The 25,062-nt window shown below is 41.9% G+C and overlaps 1 protein-coding gene across 2 annotated transcripts in view; it reads right to left on the reverse strand.

Annotated features, from left to right (window-relative positions):
• PDE4D (phosphodiesterase 4D) overlaps nucleotides 1-25,062 on the reverse strand; it is a 595,186-nt gene that overhangs the window by 485,585 nt on the left and 84,539 nt on the right. Inside the window, exon 1 of one of the 2 annotated variants that reach the window (XM_072136801.1) lies at nucleotides 14,911-15,410. The exons of the other annotated variant lie outside the window; for it this stretch is intronic. Coding sequence (XP_071992902.1) covers nucleotides 14,911-15,194 — 284 coding nt within the window. The 5' untranslated portion in view covers nucleotides 15,195-15,410. Of the gene's footprint in view, nucleotides 1-14,910; nucleotides 15,411-25,062 lie in introns of those variants that run through there. 2 annotated transcript variants of the gene reach the window in all.

Genomic DNA, 25,062 nt, shown 5'->3' on the forward strand with positions numbered 1-25,062 from the left:
CTTGGCCTCCATCTTTGTGCTCCTGTACAGCTCCTCCCTCTCCCACTGATGTCAGATCACCATACTGTACAGGAGTACAAAAGTGGGGGCTAAGAGCAACTCAGTCAAGTCACATGTAGTTTTTTTTAAAATGCATCCAAACCAAAGCCCAACCCCTGGGACTACAAAGAGGATTCTGTCAGGGTGCATGGTAAGTTATAACACACAATTATATTGTAATGCAAATGCTTAGAGAAAGCAGAAAGGCATATGTGCAATGCAGGTGTGAGGGGATTCTGCAACCTGTCTTTAGTTAAAATGAGGTCCCTGGTGACAGGTTCCCTTTAAGTGACTTTAAGACCTGAAATTCGACACGCAAAGTAACATTACTTACATTACATAAGTATTTAAATATGTGTCGTCAATTATTTTCAATTATCACGTCCCGGCCAAGGCAACACAAGGATATACTATAAAAACAAGGGTGTTGGCAGACATGTACGTATGCAGGACTCATCACACCCTGGAAGACAGGAGGATTAACTATTTCTTGCTCACACTCTTCTACATCCATATACAGTGAGATCTCTTTTAGATGACCACCACGGGTGGTAAGTAGAGATGAGCAGGATTGCTTTATAAGTTCAGGACTGGGGTTTGGGTGTGTCCCATGCGACTTGGACAAATTGCCAGATTGACGGCCGCGCAGCGGCAAATTGACGCTCCTACCTACTAGTCATGGCCTTGATTGGGCTGTGGGGACACCCCTGTGGGACGTACCTGGACCGACCATAATTGTGGCAAATTGTGCAGCTAAATTACAGCCCCCCCCCTAGGGACGCAGAATCAGGGAGACAGCACCCAGGGACAGCAAGTAGGCAGGGACAGCAGAGGCTTCTGGGGCGTGGAGTAGCCTTTGCCACACCCCAGTAGCCTCTGCCAGAAATTAGCATATCAGTTAAACTGTAATTTAGTGTAGATATCATTCTAGGATCTGATAAAGATCAGGGTTTAGAATGTAAGTGGGAACCTACCATCAGCTTTCTGATGGAAGGTTTCCTTTAACATCACAATCTGTAGTACAGACCTGCCTCATATTTGTAATAAACCAATATAAAAAGTGAAAAGGTCAAAGAATTTACAACAAACTTTGGTATATAATTTTTGCAAAAAACTTTGAAATACCTATTTCATGAAAGATCTTTTTATTCTCCTTACCTACTTCAGTTCAGACAGAAGCTCACTGAGATGTCAGATTACGTAGCAGTCTATGCAGAGGGGAGGGGGGTAGTGAGTCACAGCAACTAGGTCTCTGCCAACAGCTCAGAGACATCAGCATATTGCAAAAAAAAGACTACAGAGAGGAAAATCATAAAAAAAAAATTAAGATTACAGGTCACATAATGGGGCGCATTTACTAATTGCCGAATTGCCCCAGGATTTTGGCGCAAGTGATCAGATTGTGGCGCATCGGCGCCGGCTTTCACGCGACAGAAGTCGGGGGCGTGGCTCTGACAAACCACGGAATTTAAAAAACGATTTGTGTCGCAAGATCACACACTTACATGCACCAGGAAGAAGGAGGTGAACTCCGGCGGACCTCGGCGCAGCAGCGACACCTGCTGAATATCGGGCGCACAACCTTAGTGAATCCCGGCATACCCGAATCCTCGTCGGACAACGCGCCGCGGGATCGCGACTGGACCGAGTAAGTAAATGTGCCCCAGTGACCAAAAACAGCACCACTCCTACAAACAGCTCCTTTCTATATGTCAACAATGGCATATATTATATATATTTGCAACATAACCTGTGTACTCAATGTTCCTACAATGTCATACATAAAACTTGGTAGATGTCCTGCTTCGTCAGTGAAAATTACATCCTAATGAAACATGAAAGAAAAAACCTCACATTGTCTACAGAGACCGTCCAGATCAATTAGACCTACTGAGATTCATCCAGAGAAAGAGAAAAATAGGACAATTTAATGAGAAACCTCAATGAACCTCCAATCTCTCTGTCTCCGCAATACTTTATCACAAATTTAGCATAGCATGATCCCGATTTCAGAGAACTCGAGCACATCTCACATCTTTTATTTCCCTGCAGATTAATTCTTTCAAACTCAAAGTTATGGATTTCTGCCTGCCTATGGATGTAGGATGGGCTCTTATTATTTTATGAAACCTTTCTAGAAGAATTCTTTGTAGAAGACCAACCCGTTAGTGAGGATTACCTTTCACTGTCGGTTGGTCACTAGGGCACATTTACTAAGTGTCAGAACACCGGATATTCGGCGGGTTTCCCGACTTTTTCCGATTTGCCCTGAATTGCCCCGGGTTTTTGGCGCACTCGATCGGATTCCGGCTTGCATGCGACACAAATTGGGGGAGTGGACGTCGGACAACCCGACTGATACAGACAAACCTCAGAATTTAAAAACAAAATTGTGTCGCAAGATCAGCACTCACATGCACCGGGAAGAAGAGGGTGAACTCCAGCGGACCTCAGCGGGGAAGCAACACATGCAGGAAATTGGACAGACAATCTTAGTGAATCGCAGCAACTCCGAATCCTTGTCGGACATTCCGTATCGGCGTCGTCAAGGGGACGGGTAAGTAAGTGTGGCCAACTGAGTCCTTCCAGCAGTGCACTTATTACCAAAAATTTCTAAATTGTCAAGTATTTAGGAAATACTTATGTTGGCCTCATGCATAATAAATGCGTGGAAATGGGGGTTGCAAACAACGGGCCATATGCCCTTGTTTTTCGGGCTCGGCTGACATGGGCAGAATTAAAAGGGACTGCTCGCGGTCAGTCGGTGTGTTTATGGTGCAGGAGGCAAGACGCCTGCACCACACCACCGTGAACGTGACTACAAAAAGGCTACAGGGTCAAGGGTTAGCCGCAGTTTGCCTTTCCCAACTTAATGGGAACTAGACCAATAGCCAAGACTACAATCTCAACACCTCCATAGAGTTGAATGTCGACGCACATTTGTCGCACTCTCTCTGCTCATTCCGGAAGAGGAAAAATGGGGTTAGTAGACCTCCATTCCGCGATAGGTGTGGGTCCCAAATCTATAATCTATTTATGATATCCTATGGATTGGTGGTCTTAGGATCCGCATCATAAAACTTACACCTAATGACCACCTTAAAAATCTGATACATCGCTCATGAACCCTTTAAGGGCCCAGCCATTTTGTAGCTTAGGGCTTAGCCCAATTTCTTTTTAATCTGACATGTGTTGCTTTAACTTTTGAAAACTTCAACTTACCAAGGTGATTTTGAGATTGTTTTGTTGTCACACGTTATACTTTATGTTAATGATAAACTGTGGTTTATTAAAAAGAATTTTTAAAAATATTCGCCATTTTCAAAATTCAAAAATTTTCTTATTTTCAGACAGGAAGTTTTAAAACCCAAATTAACAAACATTTCCCATATGTCTGCTTTATGTTTTCAGAAAATTTCAAATCTGTCTGGATATTTTGTTCTGATGTCATGCATTGATTTGTAAAATCAATATTCTTCCTTTGAAGGGGATTTCAGAATTTACTTTTTTGGGGATCATTATTGTTTTTAATAAGGTTTGAAATATACAATGTTAGAAACACCCAATATATCAAATTTTCTAATCTGCACCCCTCAAACTATCAGAAAAAGCTTTTAGGAAGATTGATAACCCTTTGATATCTTCATAGTAATTAAAACATGATACGATTTTGTCAGTAATAAGTTCATTTAGGCCTAAAATTTACACATTCACTAAAGATAAAAGGAGAAAACCCAATGTAAAAGTTATTATACAATTTCTCCCGAATGTGGGCGTTACTTGCTGTATGTTTTTTTCATGTTGGTCCAAGAGCTCACTTTTGTGAGTTATAAAATTTTAGTTGTTCCCTTACTGTTGCCATGTGAGGGCTTATTTTTAGCAGGATTTTTTTTTGGGGGGGGGGGGGTGGAAGAAAAAACATAAATTCTGTATTGGTGTTCACTGTATATCCTAAGCAACATATCTTTATTTTCTTAAATTTCTATATTTTTGCAAATTTTGTAGAATAAAACGTAATGTTGATCACTTTGTATTGCATTTTATATGAGCCAAGACGGATAAAATATAATTTTTGGTGGGTTTTTAAACAACTTTTTTTACACCATTATTGAGCAGGCTCAATAATGATTTTGTTTTATTGTACGGGTCATTACGGTCTGGTGGTAATAATAAATGTATGTGGGGTTTGTATGGTGATTTTCACTATTTTTAGTAAATCTGATTGTAGAAGTCCTTTGAGGAGTTAAGACGCCATAAAAACAATGGGGGTCATTTACTAAGGGCCCAAATCGCGTTTTTCCATCGGGTTTCCCGAATATTACCGATTTGCACAGTTTTTCCCTGAATTGCCCCGGGAATTGCACGCGATCAGATTGTGGCGCATCAGCACCGGCATGCATGCGACGGAAATCTGGGGCGTGGCCGTCGGAAAACCCAACGGATTCGGAAAAAACGTTGTTTTATTTAAAAAAAAGTGTTGGTTGACAGGCGCTGACCTGCACCCAGCATAGGTTGGTGAACTACGGCGAACTCCAGCAGACCTCAGCACAGCAGCGACACCTGGTGGACATCGGGCACACTACCTTAGTGAATCGCCGGAAGACCCGAATCCTCGACGGAGAACCAGCCACTGGATCACGACAGGACCAGGTAAGTAAATCTGACGACTATAATGCACTGTGCCGCGATTCACTAAGGTCGCTCGCCCGATATCCTGCATCTTTCGCTTCCCCGCTCAGATGAGACAGAGTTCACCATCTTCTTCCTGGTGCATGTAAGTGCATTGTCTTGCAACACAATTTGAAACTTAAATCCGGCACTCAGCCTGAATCAGTCGGATCGTCCAATGGCCCGCCCCTGATTTCTGTTGCATGAAAGCCAGCGCAGCCGCGTCACAATCTGATCACGTGCGACACAATCTCAGTTAAATATACAGCGGCGCAAATCTCGAAAACGTCGGAAAGTCAGGCAAAGGTGCGGCCACGAGACTTTAGTAAATAAGCCCCATTGGATTAACTTTGTGTTTTGTAAATGCAAATGTTAACGCAGTGTAATTAGGTAAAGCTTCTCTCCTCAGTTGCTGTATTGCGTTTTAAAACACAATGTAAACGCCACGTGTGAACAGAGTCTAAGTGTATAAGGAACCATTCTAAATTCAGTTTACAGATGCCAATTTTCAGGTTAATACAATTGACCTTTATTCTGCTTTGTTTCTATCAAGTTTCTAGCCTCTATCCCTCCTATGAGAAGCCCTTGTTGAAAGATGACCATGTGTATAGAACATTATCGTTGGTTGGTCACAACCCACATGAAGATTAGATATCAAGAACTAAAGATCTCATTATTATAGTGAAGAACCTGTACAGACTTGTTCTTAGGGATCTGATGGGCCATTTGGCTGTTGTTTGAAGCAGAAAGAATACACATAGTAGGAAGATTTGGGAGAAGACCAAGCCTTAATCTATATACAGCAAGGATTGTGCAATGAGGATAGCTGAAGGTAAGAACTATTCACAGACTAACTATTCCTAATGATCTAGAGAGAACACTATGAGACGTTACCCCATGAGACAGCAATGTAGCAGAAAACAATACAGCTCAGGTCTATGTTATCCCTGCCTAAACTTGCCCCGCACTGTCAGAACAGATCATCTCATATCAGCAAAGCCTATGATACAATAAACTTGTCACTGCAAGTAATAACGTATTGTCAGAACTTCACAAACACATTATCAATTCTGGAGTTTTTATATATACAGACGGTCCCCTACTTAAGAACACTTGACTTACAGACAACCTCTAGTTACAGGCGGACCTCTGGATGTTGGTAATTTACTGTACTTTAGCCCCGGGCTACAATGATCAGCTGTAACAATTACCAATGTTTGTAATTAAGCTTTAGTGTTAATCCTGGTTCTGTTGACAACCTTTAACAAACATTTTTAAAATCCAATTGTAACAGAGACCAAAATAATTCTAGCTGGGGGTTCCAATTATAAAATATACAGTTCTGATTTACCTACAAATTCAACTTAAGAACAAACCTACAGAACCTATCTTGTACGGAACCCGGGGATCGCCTGTACAATTTTGGGAAATGTAAGACCTTGATCTGGGAAATCACTTTTGTTCCCAAATTTGTTTTTGGTGACTTAAAAAAAAAAAAAACTTTTTAGTTCCATTACAGCTTTCACCATATGGTATAAATAATTATTACTATGGCCATTTTTGGATACACACTATTTTCGGTCATGTGCCAATACATTAATCCTTTGCACCAAAGTCTAACATCCCAGTCTAAATTACCAAAAAGAAGGTCCCGACTCCAATTTTTGATGAATGCACCCCCCATTTTTTTTTAAAGGGGTTTTACAGGTTAAAGATTTTGATGACCTATCCTGAAATCAATATCAGATCGGAGTCAGTCCAATGTTCAAACACTGTATAGGAAATAATCCAAATCAGCCACTACACAGAGATGGTTCTGCACGTTGTGTTAGTGTTTGCACTGGAGGAAGATGAAAATGACTAAGCACTGACCTGATATTCATATCCCATGTATAACCTGGAAATTCCCTTTAAAATTTCCTCAAACAAAGCTACAGTAATAAAGTTCTGTCTCCCCATACATCCAAGTAAAAGAATCACAAATCACGTACAAAGCCTAGCAGGTCGTGGGAGAATGCTCACCATTGTCTTAGAGAGGACAATGCAAAGTAAACAGACAAAAGTTAGTCCAACCCTCCAGTCATAAAGTGATTGAGATAGAAACCATCCCAAACCATGTAAAAAAGTGACCTCTGTTCTCAAAAAGATGGGACATCCATGTCTTGTAGATGAGAACAAATTAAAGTGGTTGTCCATTTTCAGCGCATAACTGATGTTATATGTACGAGGGAAGTTCAATAAGTACATGTGTTTGACTACAGAGGGCGTTCCTGAGGGAAGTTGGTGTTATCATCGTGTGCTGCCATCTATCAAACGACGGCAAAACAAATTGCAGACTGATTGATTGGTTAGTTTGGATTTGGCAACCAATTGAGTAAGACATGTAAGAAGGTGCTGTTTCAACCTGATAATGCACCAGCACATTCATCCGGAGTTGTCGCCACCAAACCGCATTAATTGCGTTATGAATTGCTGCCGCACCCCCATATTCACCCGATCTGGCTCCCTGCGTCTTTTTATTGTGCCCTAACATGGAGAAATGGCTTGCGGGAAAAAAATTTAGCTCAAATGAGGAAGTCATCGCCGAAACATATTTTGGAGAGTTCGACAAATCCTATTTTTTGGAGGGGTTAACGTTGGGAGCAGTGTATCTTTCTAAAAGCTGACTATGTTGAAAAAAAGAAAAAAAAAATGGTTTCTTCATTTCTAACACAGGTACTTATTGAACCGCCCTAGTATAATGAAAAGTTAGGCAATGTTCCAATATACTTTCTGTATCAATCACTTACTTTTTTTTAGATCTTCGCTTGCTGTCATTCTATAGAAAGCTTCTATGTTAACTTCCTGTGGATAAAACGTGGTCCCTGGTCATGTGATATCACACAGGAGCACGGCTCATTATATCACAGAGAGTAATCAGAGCTGTGCACTTGTGTGACATCACATGACCAGGGCTATAACAAGCTGTACACTTGAGTGACATCACACGTCCAGTGATATATATAGCTGTGCACCTGTGTGACATCACATGACCAGGGGTATAAGGAGCCGTGCACCTGTGTGACATCACATGTCCAGTGATATAAAGAGCCGTGCACCTGTGTGACATCACATGACCAGGGGTATAAGAGCCGTGCACCTGTGTGACATCACATGTCCAGTGATATAAAGAGCCGTGCACCTGTGTGACATCACACGACCAGGGGTATAAGAGCCGTGCACCTGTGTGACATCACATGACCAAAGATATAAGGAGCTGTGCGCCTGTGTGACATCACATGACCAGGGATATAAGGAGCCGTCCACAGTGTGACGACCAGGGACATATATTTCTAAGTAAACAATGCAGCTTCTTGTGGAATCAAACAAGCAACGATCTAGGAATTGATACAGTAAGTTTATTGGAAAATTGTCCAACATTTTATTACACAAACAATAGCAAATATTTGCTGATAGTGTACAACCCCTTTATTGTTATACTACTGCTATATTATATGGGGTAGTCCAAGTATGGATGATGGAAGACTAGGATGGATAGGAGTAGAAAGCCCTATATTATGCTTTTCTATGGTTACTTGTGATCAGACTCCCAAACTTCTAATGGAAAGGATGAAATAGAACGCAAACCAAGAAGACACATGACCCACAGCACTGACGTCACTTATGGATTACACTCACTAAGAGGTCAGGGGGTCAATACTCATCTTTATCTCCTCTCAGTTATCAGTTCATAAGATAAGTCACTATACACACCTGAACAGTTTCTCCAACTTCTCTACCCTGATCATTATTTGTATGATTCATTTACACTATAAGGGGCGCATGCCCAGGACCCTACACTATAAGCCATAGTCAAGAGATGCTAACAACAAGTGATATTATTTGATTTTATATTATCATATTATCATATTATTAATATTTAATAATGATCAATATAGTTAATAAAGTAATATTATATTATTAATATAGTTTTATTAATGAAGCAGGGGGAGCTGGATGAACACGGTTTACTATTTGAGGTGCTTACAAGGAGGATTTGCTCCATGACCTTCTGGGTCAGGGAAGAACAGAATCTTAAGACTTTAACAAGGTAGTTAACCTAGGAAAGAACATCAGACCCTGCATTCTCCTGCACTCTTGCTTCACGACCATAGGACAGTTGTCCGCCAGCGCCGGGCACGACACTGGTCAGGATCCATAAATAAGCACCAGGCTACAGTGTTGTCCTGACAACTGCAATGTACGGACCCTCAAATTGCCGGGATGTCTCAGGTGGCGTTACTATAACAACAGATGGAATCTTTCAGACACAAGTAGTAAGGGTATGTGTACTGCATTGATTTTCTTGTATACAGCCCCAGCTATGGAACAACGATCAAACGCTAAGCTCTTTTATATATTTATACGCAAGTGTCATGAAAGTTGCTTCAACTCTTTCCATGGACAAACATAAAAGTGAACAATTCTGACCTAAAACCACTGCGCTCTTCACAGTTCCCATTAGGTTCACAGGTATAGCAAGTGTTAATGTAATATATCCAGCAAAGGATCACACATCCTAAATCTAAATCTGCACAACGCGTCCTGCAATATCATCTCCAATACTAGACTTAGTCATAGAACCATCGGAGATTAGGATAAAACAAGATGCAAGTCCATCACGTCAGATCATAATCCTACAGCAATTTTCTAGAAGAAGGTCAATTTGTCATATCCTGAGTAGTAGAAATAAGTCCCTGAATCAACGTCCCACCTAGAGATGATAAAACCTATTTGTTTGAAATTTGGACTTTTTTCGGACATATCTTTCAAAATGGTGGCTAGCTGCTGATTTCATTCGTCCCAGACCTTTAAAAAAATGTAAAAAGTCCAAGACAATTAAGGAATGTAGATTAGAGGTTTTTATGAAAAATCTTTCTGTTAGAGGACTAGAGGCAGTTACTATATATACCAATTTCCAGGGCAAATGGAGCAACATCAGTGGAGCAACGGATACGATCCGTTCCCGAACTTTAGAAATATTTTGCAAAGCTTCTATATATACCATTAAAAATAAAAAATTAATTGATCCTCCGCCTCTACGTTCATCCACTCCACATTTAAGAAAAAAACACAGTACCTTTCCGATCAAAGGTTTTTGGTACTCAAGGGGACAATCCTTAGTCCATACCCAATGTCCTCAGCGTTGTATGCATAGGGCATGAAAAATCCTCATGTGAGGTACGATGCCTCGGCACGGCGTCCCTACTGGAGGTTTCCGAGGTAGCTCGTAGCCTCTGTGCTACTCCTGATTCTTCCCACCCAGGAACTTGTTCCTCCACTTTTCGTTCCACTTTCTTCAGGGTCAATATGATCCGTTCCCGAACCAAAACTTTAGAAAAATTTCACAAAGCTTCCACTAGTCGAATCCTGGATGGTTCGGTCATTTCCAGTCCAATCCCCTAAAAGGTTATGCCAATAACATGATGTTGTTATGATGCTACTATAAATACCAATTTCTAGGGCAACTGGAACAACATCAGTCTGGACCGATACGATCCGTTCCCGAACCAAAACTTTTAAAATTTTACAAAGCTTCCACTAGTCGAATCCTGGATGGTTCAGTCATTTCCAGTCCAATCCCCCAAAATTTTATGCCACTAAAATTATGCTGTTATGATGTTACTATTTATACCAATTTACAGGACAACCGAATCAAACTTCTGTGTGGACCGATACGATCCGTTACCGATACGATCCATTCCAGAACCGAAACTTTAGAAAAATTTTACAAAGGTTCAGTCATTTCCACTCCAATCCCCTAAAATGTTACGGCAATAACATGATGTTGTTATGATGCAACTATATATACCAATTTCTAGGGCAACTGGAGCAACATCAGTCTGGACCGATGCGATCCGTTTCCGAAACAAAACTTTAGAAAAATTTTACAAAGCTTCCACTAATCGAGCATTGGATGGTTCACTGATTTCCAGTTCAATCCTCCAAAATTTTATGCCAATTACATGATGTTGTTGCTTTCAAGAAAGGCATCTGGGCCAACACTTGAACTTGTCCAGTATCTCAACCATCAAAACGTCCTGTAGTAGAAAGTTCCATAGTCCATGGCGATGGAGTAACAGTCTTTCTAGGTGTAGAGCTGGAGTGTCAAACTCATTTTCACCAAGGTCAGCAGATTTTCTTTTATGTATATTGTCCCTCAATATAAGAAGATCAATTTTCACTCAAAGACAAATCCCAGGAGTCAAGAAGAAAATTCTTTCAGAACTTTCCTGCTGGCAACAATCATTGTGGGTCGCATTGCTTGACCATAAAAACTTTCCAAATTTGAAAAATTTTAACTTGTTGGATCTTTTGTTCTTGAAAAGGTTGAATCTATTTGTTGACACTATTGAGGTTATTTTCTGGCACCAAATTGAATCCAAATATTTTCTGATTTACTTTCATTGAATATTGTAAATATGAAAATAACATGGTTTCTGTTAGAGTCTCAGTTTGCACCACGTCTGTTAGGTTTTCGTTATAATCAATTATTCATAACGGAGAATGTATAGATTTCGTAAAAAATTACATAAATGACATAGGATCTTTTTACAAAAAACCCCCCACTGTGTTTTAAAGGACTATATGGGGTTATGTAGCAATTTTCAGGACAAATAAAGCAGCATGAATTTAAATTCATATTAAATAGATTGGGACCTGAATCAAATCTTATGAAACATTTTATGAAACTTCAGAGAAGTAAATCTTAAATGATTCACTCCTCTTTACTTTGATCCTGTGCCATACACATGAAGTAATCCTCTGCTTCATTCAATTTCCTCATTAATGTGACAAGGGTCGACTCTTAGTAGGCCCCTGGGCGACAGAGCCTCAGTTGGCCCCTTTACAGTGAACGTGGCAACATTAAGAATTCAGAAACTAGAACAGTCTACTGTTCCCTAAAATATTCCCTAGTTTATCATCCCAAACAGCCCCCTCATGGGTATTTTATATGAAGCCCCCCTCACTCCCTATGTATTCATTAGATACATCCCCCCTCACCCGCATGCATTCCTAATGTACAGTCTGAGATCAGAACCATCAGATAGGACCCCTCTAACCACCGAGACCAGAACCGTCAGATAGGACCCCTCTAACCACTGAGATCAGAACCGTCAGATAGGACCCCTCTAACCACCGAGACCAGAACCATCAGATAGGACCCCTCTAACCACCAAGACCAGAACCGTCAGATAGGACCCCTCTAACCACTGAGATCAGAACCGTCAGATAGGACCCCTCTAACCACCGAGATCAGAACCGTCAGATAGGACCCCTCTAACCACTGAGATCAGAACCGTCAGATAGGACCCCTCTAACCACTGAGATCAGAACCGTCAGATAGGACCCCTCTAACCACTGAGATCAGAACCGTCAGATAGGACCCCTCTTACCACTGAGATCAGAACCGTCAGATAGGACCCCTCAAACCACTGAGATCAGAACCATCAGATAGGACCCCTCTAACCACTGAGACCAGAACCGTCAGATAGGACTCCTCTAACCACTGAAATCAGAACCGTCAGATGGGACTCCTCTAACCACCGAGATCAGAACCGTCAGATGGGACTCCTCTAACCACCGAGATCAGAACCGTCAGATGGGACCCCTCTAACCACTGAGATCAGAACCGTCAGATAGGACCCCTCTAACCACTGAGATCAGAACCGTCAGATAGGACCCCTCTAACCACTGAGATCAGAACCATCAGATAGGACCCCTCTACCCACTGAGATCAGAACCGTCAGATGGGACCCCTCTAACCACTGAGATCAGAACCGTCAGATAGAACCCCTCTAACCACCGAGACCAGAACCGTCAGATAGGACCCCTCTAACCACTGAGATCAGAACCATCAGATAGGACCCCTCTAACCACTGAGATCAGAACCGTCAGATAGGACCCCTCTAACCACTGAGATCAGAACCGTCAGATAGAAACCCCCCCCCCCTAACCACTGAGATCAGAACCGTCAGATAGAACCCCCTCTAACCACTGAGATCAGAACCGTCAGTTGGGACCCCTCTAACCACTGAGATCAGAACCGTCAGATGGGACCCCCCTAACCACTGAGATCAAAACCGTCAGATAGGACCCCTCTAACCACTGAGATCAGAACCGTCAGATTGGACCCCTATAACCACTAAGATCAGAACCCGTCAGATAGGACCCTCTGTTTCCCACAAGATCCCAGCAACAAGGAAAATGAATGAAGCAGAGGACTGTTTCATGTGTATGGCTTATGATCAAATGTGGTACCAACTATTCTCATAGATGAGGGGACCAGGGCCCCTGTTCTGGTGATCCGCCTGTCAAATACCCAGTGAATAAAAACCGCTGTAAATGTACGACATGTCTACTCTATGATGGAAAGACGTAGTAATAGCAATTCCCGAATTCAGTCGCCCCCTCTAAACTATCCAGGTACATGATGCTAATGTAGTCATGTAAATCTAATTCCTCATAACTCGAGATCAACCCAATGTTGTTGCGGCTGTCAGTAACAATGAGTGACAGGCCTGCTGGTGGCACCGGGGACGGCAGGCGTGGGAAATTTTACATCTCTGCAGATCTCTCCCATTACCTGCATTACTTCTGCGCAGAGGGAGAATTTTACATCACAGAAAAATAGTGTATCACGTGGATTCCCCTCAGCGCGTGAAAGGGTTAACCACGGCTTCTGTACAACAGTCCCTGATAATGCTAGAACACACCCAAATATATCAACGGAGATAATCTTCTGACAACTTCAATTTCCTCTTTTTATTATTGGAAAAGAATATACCTACACGTGTACCTATAAAACGCTAGAGTATTATTACATAATGTAATGCAAGTCAGGAAATAATCCATTATACTATATATATATATATATCAGTATAGGAATATATCCTACTAATAATCCTGTGCACTGCAGGTATAACAATATATACTGTCACCACAGCAATGAAATGTCAACTTCTTTCCCATACAAAGAGCTAAAATAAGGCATCTGATCCAGCAGCGCTGCCGTGTGAATCATCTGTGAGTGTCAGGGTTTGTAAATGTATATATACACATATTCTGCTGATGTGTACACATAAACATATAGTATATCATGTACAGTCAGAGAAAACACTGTGTATATAAATGGAAAAGTACAGGTGATAGATAGATAGATAGATAGATAGATAGATAGATAGATAGATATGAGATAGATAGATAGATAGATAGATAGATAGATAGATATGAGATAGATAGATAGATAGATAGATAGATATAGATAGATAGATAGATAGATAGATAGATAGATATAAAGATAGATAGATAGATAGATAGATATATAGACAGATATGAGATAGATAGATAGATAGATAGATAGATGTATAGACAGATATGAGATAGATAGATAGATAGATAGATAAATAGATAGACAGACAGATGTGAGATAGATAGATAGATAGATAGATAGATAGATAGATGGATCTATAGACAGATATGGATGATAGAAGTACAGTAGATGGATAAGTAGATACAATAGATATTGATATAGTAGATAGATATAGGTAGACATACATATATGTATAGATAGATAGATACCGATAGATATATATAAATTACAGTGCTACATAGTAAAATAGGTAGATACTAGCCATAGGTAACTATGAGATTGATGATAGGTAGAGAGATAATAGAAACACTAGATAGATAGATAGATAGATAGATAGATAGATAGATAGATAGAGAGATAGATAGATAGATAGATAGAGAGATAGAGAGATGATAGATAGATAGATAGATAGATAGATAGATAGATAGATAGATAGATAGTACATAAATAGATAGTAGATAGATAATAGGACATGAATAAAAAGATCAAGGTCAGAAGGTAAATTGGATACATAGATTTTGATAGATACATATATTTATATATACTTTTCCTAGACAGATATTACATCTATTAGAGAAATAAAATAACTGGACACATATCCAGTATGTATCTGTATATATCAGTATGTATAACACACAGTAAACCTCACAGATGACTAATCCTTCTATACTCTATGACTGGGTTCTGTGGTTCTGCCAGGGTGTTAACCCTTCCTGTCCTGCAGGGGACCACATGTACAGTAGATAATGTAATACAGAAGCCATATGACGGACCCCTGTAACTTTCCTTACCATGTATGTGCCACAGTGAAGCGCCTCTGCTTGGGGATGTTACTGTTGAGCAGCATCCTGCGGAGGAGCCTGGGGGAGTTCCTGGGGGAGATAATGGGGGACAACCTGGGGGATGCAGTAGAAGTCTTCCTGGTGGTCTTGGACTTCTCATGATGCAACAGGTTCTCCCTTAAAGTCTTGACCAGATCCTCATTGAGCCAGGCATTAGGGCAGTGGGTATTATCCACTTCAGGGACAGCCAGGGTGTCAGAGCTTGGTCCTTGCTGCTGTGCCATGTCCTCCATTCAAGTTGGCTGAAGTGTAGAAGATAGGTGCTGAGTGGCCCACCTACCTGCTAGCTGCAGAGCAGGTTTGTGGCATGGTGTGTGTGCTTCTCCCCAGCCTGTCTGTAGAGATAGTGATCACAGCCTGTGACACATTACCACTCCTCTCCTCTCTATCCTTGGCACTGATCTGGGCAATGATCCTGCAGAAGAGCTGCTATGTCTGAGCCCTACAGGTTCTGCTCAACTATTGCAAGTCCTATACTGCAGCTGTGTCTATGTACATAGAAAGTCAGGGGAGGAGGGGAGTGCACGCCTGTTCATGTGGCTGGCAGCCTCTCTGTATACTACATCACACTGCTCCTTATACAAGAAGTCAACCAGAATATGCTTCCTCTCCTGCCATCTGCTCAGCCTCCTGTGCAGGTACAGAGAGAGGCAGGGACAGGAGCCTCAGTCTAATTTATTGATAGTTCAACCATAAATTATTAGTTCTATGAGCTGGAAAATACTGCAGTGCTGACAGTAGGTGGAAATACCTGCTGCCTTCATCCATAGCAAACACACAGGAATCATGGTAGTGATAGTGTCCACCATCAACGGCAAACGCAGAACAATCAATTCTACGGAATTGGGAGAAATCTGACAATCGATCAACATTTTTGTCTATTTTTAATATATAAGTTACATTTAGATACATGAACAGAATACACACGCGGAACACATCTTTGTTCTAAACACCAGATTTTCATTCCACCCTTTCAAGCCTAAAGGATCCCATTTACTTAAAATCGAGCCATAAAGGGAATCCATCCCCTCCCTTAGGCACAATTAACTGCCCCCAGAGTCTTAAGCTGTGCCCATACACCTATAGGACGTAGCTTTGTATTTTTTCTTTATTTTCTAGTGTTGCTTAAAATCAGTTCTTATTCCATATGCAGATGTGTACAATGACACACCTGGGTGTGACTACAGCTCCAAAAACAGCGTACACCTATATACCTCTACAGCAGACCTGGTAACAGTTACTAAATTTGTTGTGGAATCAGCAGATCATCAAGGTCCGATTATCAGACTCCTGTTAATCCTCATTATCTTAAAGGTAGAAAACCACTTTAAAGGAAACCTACCTTTTGATTTGATGCATTATGAAGCAAACATACCTTGAGAATGCTGTAGCTGCACTGATGCAGGATCATATCTTGGTTAATCCCTAAGCTGAGTGGTTTTGCTTAAAAAACAATTATAACATTCAGGACCTTGGGAGAGCTGGGTCAGGCTGGCCTAGATAAACAAATCACACTGAGCTTGTGCTTACAAATGGAGGTTAGTCAAGACATAACTAATCAACCTGAGCTGGATCACTCATACACAGCAGCAATTGATTATTCAGCCTTCAGGCACAACCCAGGGATTACATCATCCTCTCCTGCAGTGAAAAACTCATGTGCTAGGAGAAGCGCTGAACCAGCCACAGAAGCGACAGAGCCTCTGTTCTATCAGCAAAACCACTCAGCATAGGGATTAACCAAGATATGATCCTGCATCAGTGCAGCTACAGCATTCTCAAGGTATGTTTGCCTCATAATGCATCCAATCAAATTGTAGCACCTAGTTGTCAATTTGCTTGGTTAAACTTCATTTACATGTGTTCTATGTGATTTATTTGTACAATATCTTATGGATAGATCATTAGTATTATTGGGGCTGCAACCTCCCTTCAAAGGATAACTTTCTAGCTGCACATGGTCTCGACTAGATGGGGTTTCAGGAGTATGCTGTATACTGTTACACATTAAACTCAATAATAAAACACTACACAGTCAGCTCCTTAGCTCCCTCTGGTGGTGGATGCAGGCTCCAGACTGTTATCTTTTTAAAAGAAGGTTTAAAGCTTTTTATAAATAAAATCACTTTGATGGACCTCAAAATTATGTGGCGATAAATGATTGAGAATGAGAAACAGGATATGCTGCCACATTGGTTGTCACTTTTGCAGTCTCTTCTGAGCATCTGTGTTATCAGCAGAACCTGATCCTGACTGTCTGCTACCAGTCACTGAGGAACTAACTCAAAAGTGGCAGGAGGGGGTCACTTCTCCAAAAATATCCACACAATTGGATATTGATTGATTGGGGTATCCCGACCAGTAGTTTATATCAGATGGTGAAACGAATACTAAGAACATAAGTGCAGCGCCATAGTCTGTGTACTGGTTGTGTCACTTTGTACATCAAATCGATCAGAGGTACCCAGCAATAAAACAAGTTATGTCATTTATCATTTTAGACTTTAAACATGGTGTCAGGAAAGAGAAAGGACCCTAATTCCCTACCTAATAGCCTTGCAATCCCTAGCGGTAAAGGACTACTGGTTGACAATCTCTACTCTGAGTATGTGCTCAGAATAGGAGTAAGAGAAACAGAGAGACAGACAAGTAAATATACTGACACAAGTGAATCAGGGAACAGGCTCAGAAACAGGGTTTAGACGAGATTCAGGCTCAGCTATGGGTTTTCAAATCAGGCAGGATACAGGGTTTTGTATCATATAAGCTCAATTAGGCTGAGCCCAACTTTATTGTGATGCAGATGAAACATTTTATTTGAAGACAAAATAGTGTACAGGCGTGACGTTTTGGCCCATGGGGCTATTGTCAAACACACTAAATGTTACAAGAAGTGTGTAGAATGCTCTATGTAAGTGATGCTGCTGCACGTTGAAAGCGCCACAAATGTGCAGGGGCACCACACGGCATGTGTGAAAGGGGCCGTGAACCCCCAAACAGATCAGGTTGGGGGTTCACGGTTCTAAATCAGGATCCAGGCTTAGGTACATATTTTTGATTCCAGATTAAGCTGTTGGTTCTTAATCAGGCAGGATCCAGACTCAAGTACGGGTTTAAAGATCAGTAAGGATTCAAGGTTCCATATCAGGTTGGGGTTCAGGGTTCCAGATCAGACAGAATACAGGCTCAGGTACAGGTTTGGGGTTCCAGCTAAATATAGGCTCAGGTAAAACACAAACAGTGTAACAAGTCACAGGAGAAAGTATAACCAGCACTGAGTGAACTAAGGATCAGATATTTAAGGTATTCCTGTATACATCTTACTGGCTTGGCCATTCATCAATCAATCCACACCTGAAAACCCTCCAGCTCTGAAGTAAGATGAAACCACCAAGTTTTCCATGAAACACACACTCAACTCAGCCAAGGCAATCAAGTCTTCAAGGCAGAGAAGCCCTGGGTGTGATGATCAAGCTCAGAACACTGAAGTCAGAATCCGTTCAGTCCATGGTAATGACACATGGTTTAATTAACGCATAGTTAGAGGCTACTCATAGCAATATGTTGAGTGTCTAGGGCTGTCACTTCTTGTATAGGGGACCAAGTGTGTAATCCTAATATGACTGAGACAGGGGTACATAGAGGAGAGGTGCACGATAGAACCTGAGCCCCGATGTCTGACGTGTTACTATAACAAGTTACATGAAGTTTAGTAAGGGATTTCCATGAAGCAGATTTGGACTTCTTGCATGGTCATCTTGACTTTGAACAGATGATGATTTTATTTAAATAGGCTTGTACCTTTTTTATCCCTTTGATGATATCACGTAATCTAATAGATCTCCATGTATCCTCTACAGGAGGGCGCGCAGAGCTTGATGATACAATTATAGTTGAAGGTAATTGGGTCAGAGTTAATTACCGATAGAAGTTACTGAATACTGCTGGCAACATTCATTATCTTAATGCATTTATCTTAACTTAGTAAGGTATAACAGTGGCTCCAACGCATTTTACATGGAGACCTGTATCAGTCCTACTGATCAGTGGAATCTCCTCATCATATACATCCATGATACCATCATACACATCAGAAATAATCCTCCTAAATCTATCCAGCACCAGACTGCAATAAACCATGAAATAATATACAGACAGGTCCAACATTTCAGGAGTGCAAAAGGATTTAGGTCAAACGTGGTGACAGCTGACCTCCCAGGAGACCTCAGGAGGGCTGTGATCAGCTTCTATGTCGAGGTGATTTATGAACACTGTTACCTCCTGGGGGACATGTCAGCAGACCACATCTATACATGTCATTTTCTACCACTTTCCATGAGGGGTGGGCAAAAACTAAATCTTAAACAAAAATCCCATGTCTAGTGGCTACCAGCAGGGCACCATAAACTCAAAGCAGTCTCCAAACCAGGTATTGCATTCTCTGCTGGGATACTTACCCTGTTTAAAATTTTGGTACCAGTATCACAATGGTACTTCCAGTTTTTGCGCCTGGTCCTGGCCGGAACTTCCTGTAGGGTCAAAGGACGTGCTTCGTGCAATGAGTACCCCCACCATGACCATGGGACAACAAAGGAAGTGAAGTCCCCAAGAAGATGCAATGGATGTCCCGTGGTTCATTGGTTGAAGCATGTCCCCTGACCCCCAAGGAACTACCACCTGGACCTGAAAAACAGAAGTAGCAGAGCTATGATGGAACCGGGAGCCAGAGCCTGGTAAGTATGATTCTTTTATTTTACAGCCAAGCTCTGGCCCCAGAGCAGTTTTCCAGGAATGTGGAATCTTTAATATATTCTTCCCATTCTTCTACAGTATATCATATACTGAGGGAAGTAAAACTGGAGAATAAAAGGCTTTTCTCTTTGGGGAAATAGGGCAGAAGCGATAGACTTAAAGCTTTTCTCATCCTTCCAGAGACTTTGAATACATCAGAACATGAATAACTAACACTTTTTCTGGTTATTATGTGACTTTAATTCACCATTTTATAGCAGCTTAAGGCCGTACCCGGGTGTAGTGTTTTACATCACCGGGTGCAGGAGAGAGGGGGCTAAGTGTAAACCTGTCCAAAGTTGGACATTTCCTATTTTTCATGGAATGGCCATCCGGCTCACACGCTGTGGTGGGCAATATGGCCATTCAAATGCATGACCATATTGCCCAATGAAGTAAATATACCCGTGTTCTACCCTTATTAAAACCATACAGTATGGGTAGTACACATTGTTTCAAAACATTGTTGTTAAAGGAGCCTCGGTCCTATTGCTCCATATGGCTGTTTGTACTGTAATGTAATATTATATTTGTATCTGTCCCCTATGATATGTAAAGCGTTGCAGAATATGATGGCGCTATATAAATAAAGATTATTATTATTCTGGTTTCTTGTCAGATAGTGAGAAAAACATTAATATATGAATTTATATAGTCTATGTCAGCAGTGGCGAACCTATGGCACGCGTGCCAGAGAGGGCACGCAGAGCCCTCACTGCTGGCACACGGGTCCTTTGAATTTAACTCAGCCTTAAGCAGTATCGGAGACGCGCTCCGATACTGCTAAAAGCCATGACAGAGCAGGGCGCTGACACTGCCTGCTCTGTCTGATCACTACAGCGCACAGGACGGTAAGCGTCCCAATGCTGGCAGCGTAATGATGTCATTACGCTGCCAGCGCTGGGCACCTTACTCCGTGTGCAGAACAGAAGAAGCCGGAGGAACGCGGAGTCTGAGGTAAGTTTATTTTTTTATTCAGGGCACAATATACCAACAGGAGGGATGATTTCCTGCTCGCTCCCGTCCCTCCCCTAAAACTCCACCTGCAAGCCGCCGAAACTACCAGCACAAACTGCGCCTGCAACCACAAGCCCTCCCCCCGCCCGGACCCCAGCCCGCTATCGCAAACCCACTATTGGAACCACCATGCCCGCTACCACAAACCCCACCTCGGCCCAAACCTCGCCCGCTACTGCAACCGACTCCGAACGCTACCAAACGGCACCCCCGCACGGACTCCGGCCGCTAGAGCTCCCCGGCCGGACTCCGCCCACTACTGCAATTCGCCCGCCCGAACTCCGCCCGCTATCGCTACCCACCCCAACTCCGGTCACTGCACCCCCCCCATCACCCCCTCCCCTGGAACTCATGCATCATAAACCCACTGCCCAGATCTCCAGATGCCGCATTACCCAATGCCCCCCCCCCCCCGGCAGCCCTAACTCTGGCCACCCGCCCTCTACCCAACCGACCCCTCCCCCCCCCCCCCTCTGGAACACCAGACACCTGAACTTTTGCCCGCCAGCACGGCCGCCACCTTGGACAACCAAATAGCAAGTAATATATGTATTTCTATGTTTGTATGTATGTATATACATATTATATTATATATTTATATGTGCATTTATATATATAGCGGTGTGAGGGCTTATTTTTTGCGTAACTCAGTTATTTATTATTCCATGTCGTGTACTAGGAAGCTGGAAAAAAAATGGTGAAGATGGCGGAAAAAAAAAATTGGAACGCTGTCTTGTGGGATTAGATTTTAATACTTTCGCTGTGCGCTCCAAATCATTTGTCTCCTTTATTCTTTGGTTCGATGCAATCACAGTGATACCAGTTTTGTAGGTTTTATTGTGTTTTAAAACTTTATCAATAATTAAAACAGTGTACGAAAAAGAAAATGGTTTCACCATCTTGTGACGCTAATAACTTTAGTGCACGGAGCTGGGGAGGGGTGGTTTTTTTGCTTAATGAGCCGTTGTTTTCATTGCTACCATTTTGAGGACTGTACGACCTTTTGATAACTTTTTATTACTCTTTTATGTGATGTAAAATGGTGTAAAAGTGGTGTTTCAGTGTGTATAGGACTGCTGCCTCTTCCTCAATGTATGAAACAAGTATAGGAGTTTTGAAATGCAAATAAAACGCAATGGGAGGGAAGCTTCCTCTGATTGGGAATGTATCATTTTATTGATTCTAAACTAAACCGTCAGTTTTCAGGTTAAATTGCCGTACTGGCACTTTGCGATAAGTAATTAGGTTTTGGGTTGCATTTTGGGCACTCTGTCTCTAAAAGGTTCGCCATCACTGGTCTATGTAAACTTCTGGTTATCACTATTTTCTCTGATATGATACATTACATTATTACCGTACTTACATTTGTCGGCAAAGTTTGTTGATAAGTTACTGCTCCAAATTTATCAAGCATTATATGTGATTTAATAAGTTTGAGCAACTTATTTTCAAACTCCCTGGATAATCTGTTTGATATCAGGTAATATCTAAGCTACAATTGCACATTTAGACCAGAACATTTCTTACAGTCATAGCCTATAGCGCTAAAAATGCATATTAAAGGAAATCTACCACCAGGATGAAGGATTGTAAACCAAGCACACTGACATACTGGCGTGTGCCCCCTCTGGCAGAAGCTGCTCTTCTTTTAGCTTTGTATGCCTTTGTTTTTTTAGAAAAAGAGGTTTTAAAAATTATACAGCTTTGGGGCTCCAAGCTCCATTGACATATCTAGAGCCCGGAGCCCCGGATGCTCATTTGCATAATTTGTAAAACTTTTTTATTGTAAAAACAATGTCCTAAGAAGCTAAAAGAAAAGCTAAGTGTGGTTGGTTTACAATTCTTCATCTTGGTGGTAGATTTCCTTTAATAAAAAATCATTACAGTACAAAATCATATTACAATACAGAGTGCACTATAATATCTTGGTACCACCCAGCAGGAGCCAATTCCCTCTGGCAGTAGGAAGGATGAACAGTTTAACATAATTTTTTTATGAACGTGATGTCACTGTCCTTATATGTACTTATGGTGAGGTGGGTACAATACTTTGCACCTCTCTCCCTTTGGCTCCAATCAAGGGAAGATTAAGATTTTCATGGGCCCTGGGTTGTATGGATATTATAGCCCCTACAAATCTGGAATCACTTCCTACATCTGGTACTAGAATCAGCTACTTGGAGAATGGAGGATGTGTCCCTTTTGTCTGCTTTCAATCTGTTGTTTCAGGACCTCTGGAGGACCTTTAAAGATCCTGACATGGCACTTGTGTACATGTGTATTGAGAGCCGGAACAGATGTATAAGGATTTTTATGGGTTAGGGCCCTATAAAGTATAACATTTGGTGCGTAGTTTGGGTGGCCATAGCCACCTAAACGTAAAGCCGAAACCGCCTATATTATAATCCACTACTGCCTCCAATGGCCTTCACAGAGCGTATACTTTGCACAGCGGGTGTAAAGTAGCAGATTGCTATGTCTTTCTATCTTGTGTTTTTCACGGTATACCATGTAGGCAAAAAGGATGTCCTCTTCTTCCTGTATATCTATGGATACTCTCAGCCCATATGTAGGGAGCTTTCCTGGCCTATACAAAAATGTGATATCAACCTAATTTAAGCTTTGCTACATCCCTTCTAAAGTTAACCCTTTGGATTCGGCATATAGTGGTAAGAAACTGCAGCAGAAGGGGGCGCTAGTCTCCTTACTGGGGAGTGCTTCTGGCTCACAGCATAGACATGGAGTTGGGTATCAGGATGCGCTGAAAGTCATGTAGGCGAATTTCTCTTCCAGACCTTCTGAAGTTGCAAATAAATCCATTGCATTCCATCCATCTGCCTCCAAAAATCCATTTTTATTGACACCAAACTGTTTCCAAATGCAAAAAAAGTCTCTGCCCCCCAGAGCAAAGTCCAGAGAACTTGAACTTACACATGAATCACCCAGACGTACGCCAATGATGGATGAATCACCTGGAAAGTTCCTCCTTGGTCCTGACGTCTAATAAAAGCAAAACTTTCACTACATTCCAGACCACAGAGACATCGACTGCATGAACATCCGCAACGTAAGCAGAATGTATAACGGCATCGCTATGGAAACCCATACGAGGGGGCTCGCATCTCAGCCGTCCGCCAAGCCTGCAATGTCTTTCTCTGGCAGTGGGTTTTCAAAAGAAGGTGACAAAGGGTGACAAACGTCTTAAGGAGCAGAAGATTTCACAGAGAATACGCTGCAGGACACATTTCACACAGTGCAGACGCATGTCATTGTTACATTTCACAGCCCAAGGAATATTAGGAAGGTTTTTCTACTATTAGGGTGTAAGTGACTGATACCTGCAGGTCCTGCACCTGGGACACAGGATGGATGTAGTGATGCAAATGCATGACCCAATTTTCTCCATTAAGTTCTATGGAAGTGACAGATACTGCAGTGTAAGGTGTCATGTCAGATCCCTATGATATAGGGTTATGGTCATGTATGCACGACCGCTGCCCTATTCACATGGTTCCTGGGACGCCCAACAATCAGAAAATCATCCCATATGACGGTGACAAGTGTTAAAAGTGGGAAAACCCATTTCCTGCTGACGGTGTTGTCCTTGAGAATCTGTGCAACTGTAACTTTTGTGTCTATATACTTATTAGCAGCAGGACTATGGAAAATGCTATAATATTCCGGGATTGTAGCTGGACTTGGAGCACTCTGGTGCACTGGTGTGTGAGATGTCTTCACTGAACACAGCACAGCCCATCCCTGCTGCTATAATATCTAACCAGAAGCCTTTTACACAGCAGAGGGGAGGGACTGTACTGTGCTCAGTGAGGAGATCTCACACACCAGGAGCTCCTGGAACAGAGATTGATTTTTCACAGTCCTGCTGCTACCAACAGCACACACAAATGTATGCTTACACAGATCTCCAGGGGCAAAAGCTAACAGTGTCTGCAGCTTTGTACAGTCAGAATTACTGGCAGACTCCCTTTAAATGAACACCCTTTAAGGCTCCTTTTCATAGGATTGCTGCTGCCCATGTGTGTGCATATTGTAGGTTGGTAGGATTTAGAGCAGGAATTCTGAGCAGAGACAGAGTAGAGCCCAACAGAACTCCTAGAAAGAGCAAGTAAGAGTCCTCATTACCGTTACTTCATGTAACAACCAATCAGACCATAGCATTAATATTTCATGTTTGTAATAGGAAATGATTTGTGTTCACACTAATACTGATAGGGCAGTCAATCATTGTGTGTGTGTGTGTGGGGGGGGGGGGGGTATCAGGACTCTTACCGT

The sequence above is a fragment of the Engystomops pustulosus genome, chromosome 1, assembly GCF_040894005.1.
Source record: "Engystomops pustulosus chromosome 1, aEngPut4.maternal, whole genome shotgun sequence".
Lineage (NCBI taxonomy): Eukaryota > Metazoa > Chordata > Amphibia > Anura > Leptodactylidae > Engystomops > Engystomops pustulosus.